The sequence below is a fragment of the Eimeria mitis genome, genomic scaffold (assembly GCF_000499745.2).
Source record: "Eimeria mitis Houghton genomic scaffold, Emh_scaff2665, whole genome shotgun sequence".
NCBI classification, from domain to species: domain Eukaryota; phylum Apicomplexa; class Conoidasida; order Eucoccidiorida; family Eimeriidae; genus Eimeria; species Eimeria mitis.
The window spans coordinates 888-1227 of record NW_013571007.1 but is presented as its reverse complement, the minus strand read 5'-3'; the positions used below and the strand labels follow the sequence as shown (position 1 = coordinate 1227).

The window sequence follows — 340 nt, the reverse complement described above, 5'->3', positions numbered from 1 at the left end:
TGCTGCTGCTGCTGCTGCTGCTGCTGCTGCTGTTGCTGCTGCTGCTGCTGCTGCTGCTGCTGCTGTTGCTCTTGTTGTTGTTGGTGTTGCTGCTGCTGCTGCTGCTGCTGCTGCTGCTGCTGCTGCTGTTGTTGTTGTTTGAGTTTGCGTGTATACTGAAGGTATTTAGCTCGTAAGAATCTTGCTGCTGCTGCTGCTGCAGTTGCTGCTACTTCTTTTGTATTGAGCTGCAGCACACCATAAAAATTAATAAAATAAGCATCAGCAGCAGCACCAAGAAGAGAAGGATGCAGGCTGCTGCGGCTGTCCCGCAGACAGATACCCCCCCCGTCGAGAGTAG

General features: G+C 52.4%; 1 protein-coding gene across 1 annotated transcript in view; it reads right to left on the bottom strand.

The window, feature by feature from the left end:
- Positions 1–340, bottom strand: part of EMH_0057050 (uncharacterized protein) — a gene marked incomplete at both ends in the record, with an annotated part of 893 nt that overhangs the window by 250 nt on the left and 303 nt on the right. The window contains one exon of the mRNA XM_013497423.1: positions 3–227. Within this exon, the coding sequence (XP_013352877.1) occupies positions 3–227 (225 nt within the window). The remainder of the gene's footprint in view (positions 1–2; positions 228–340) is intronic.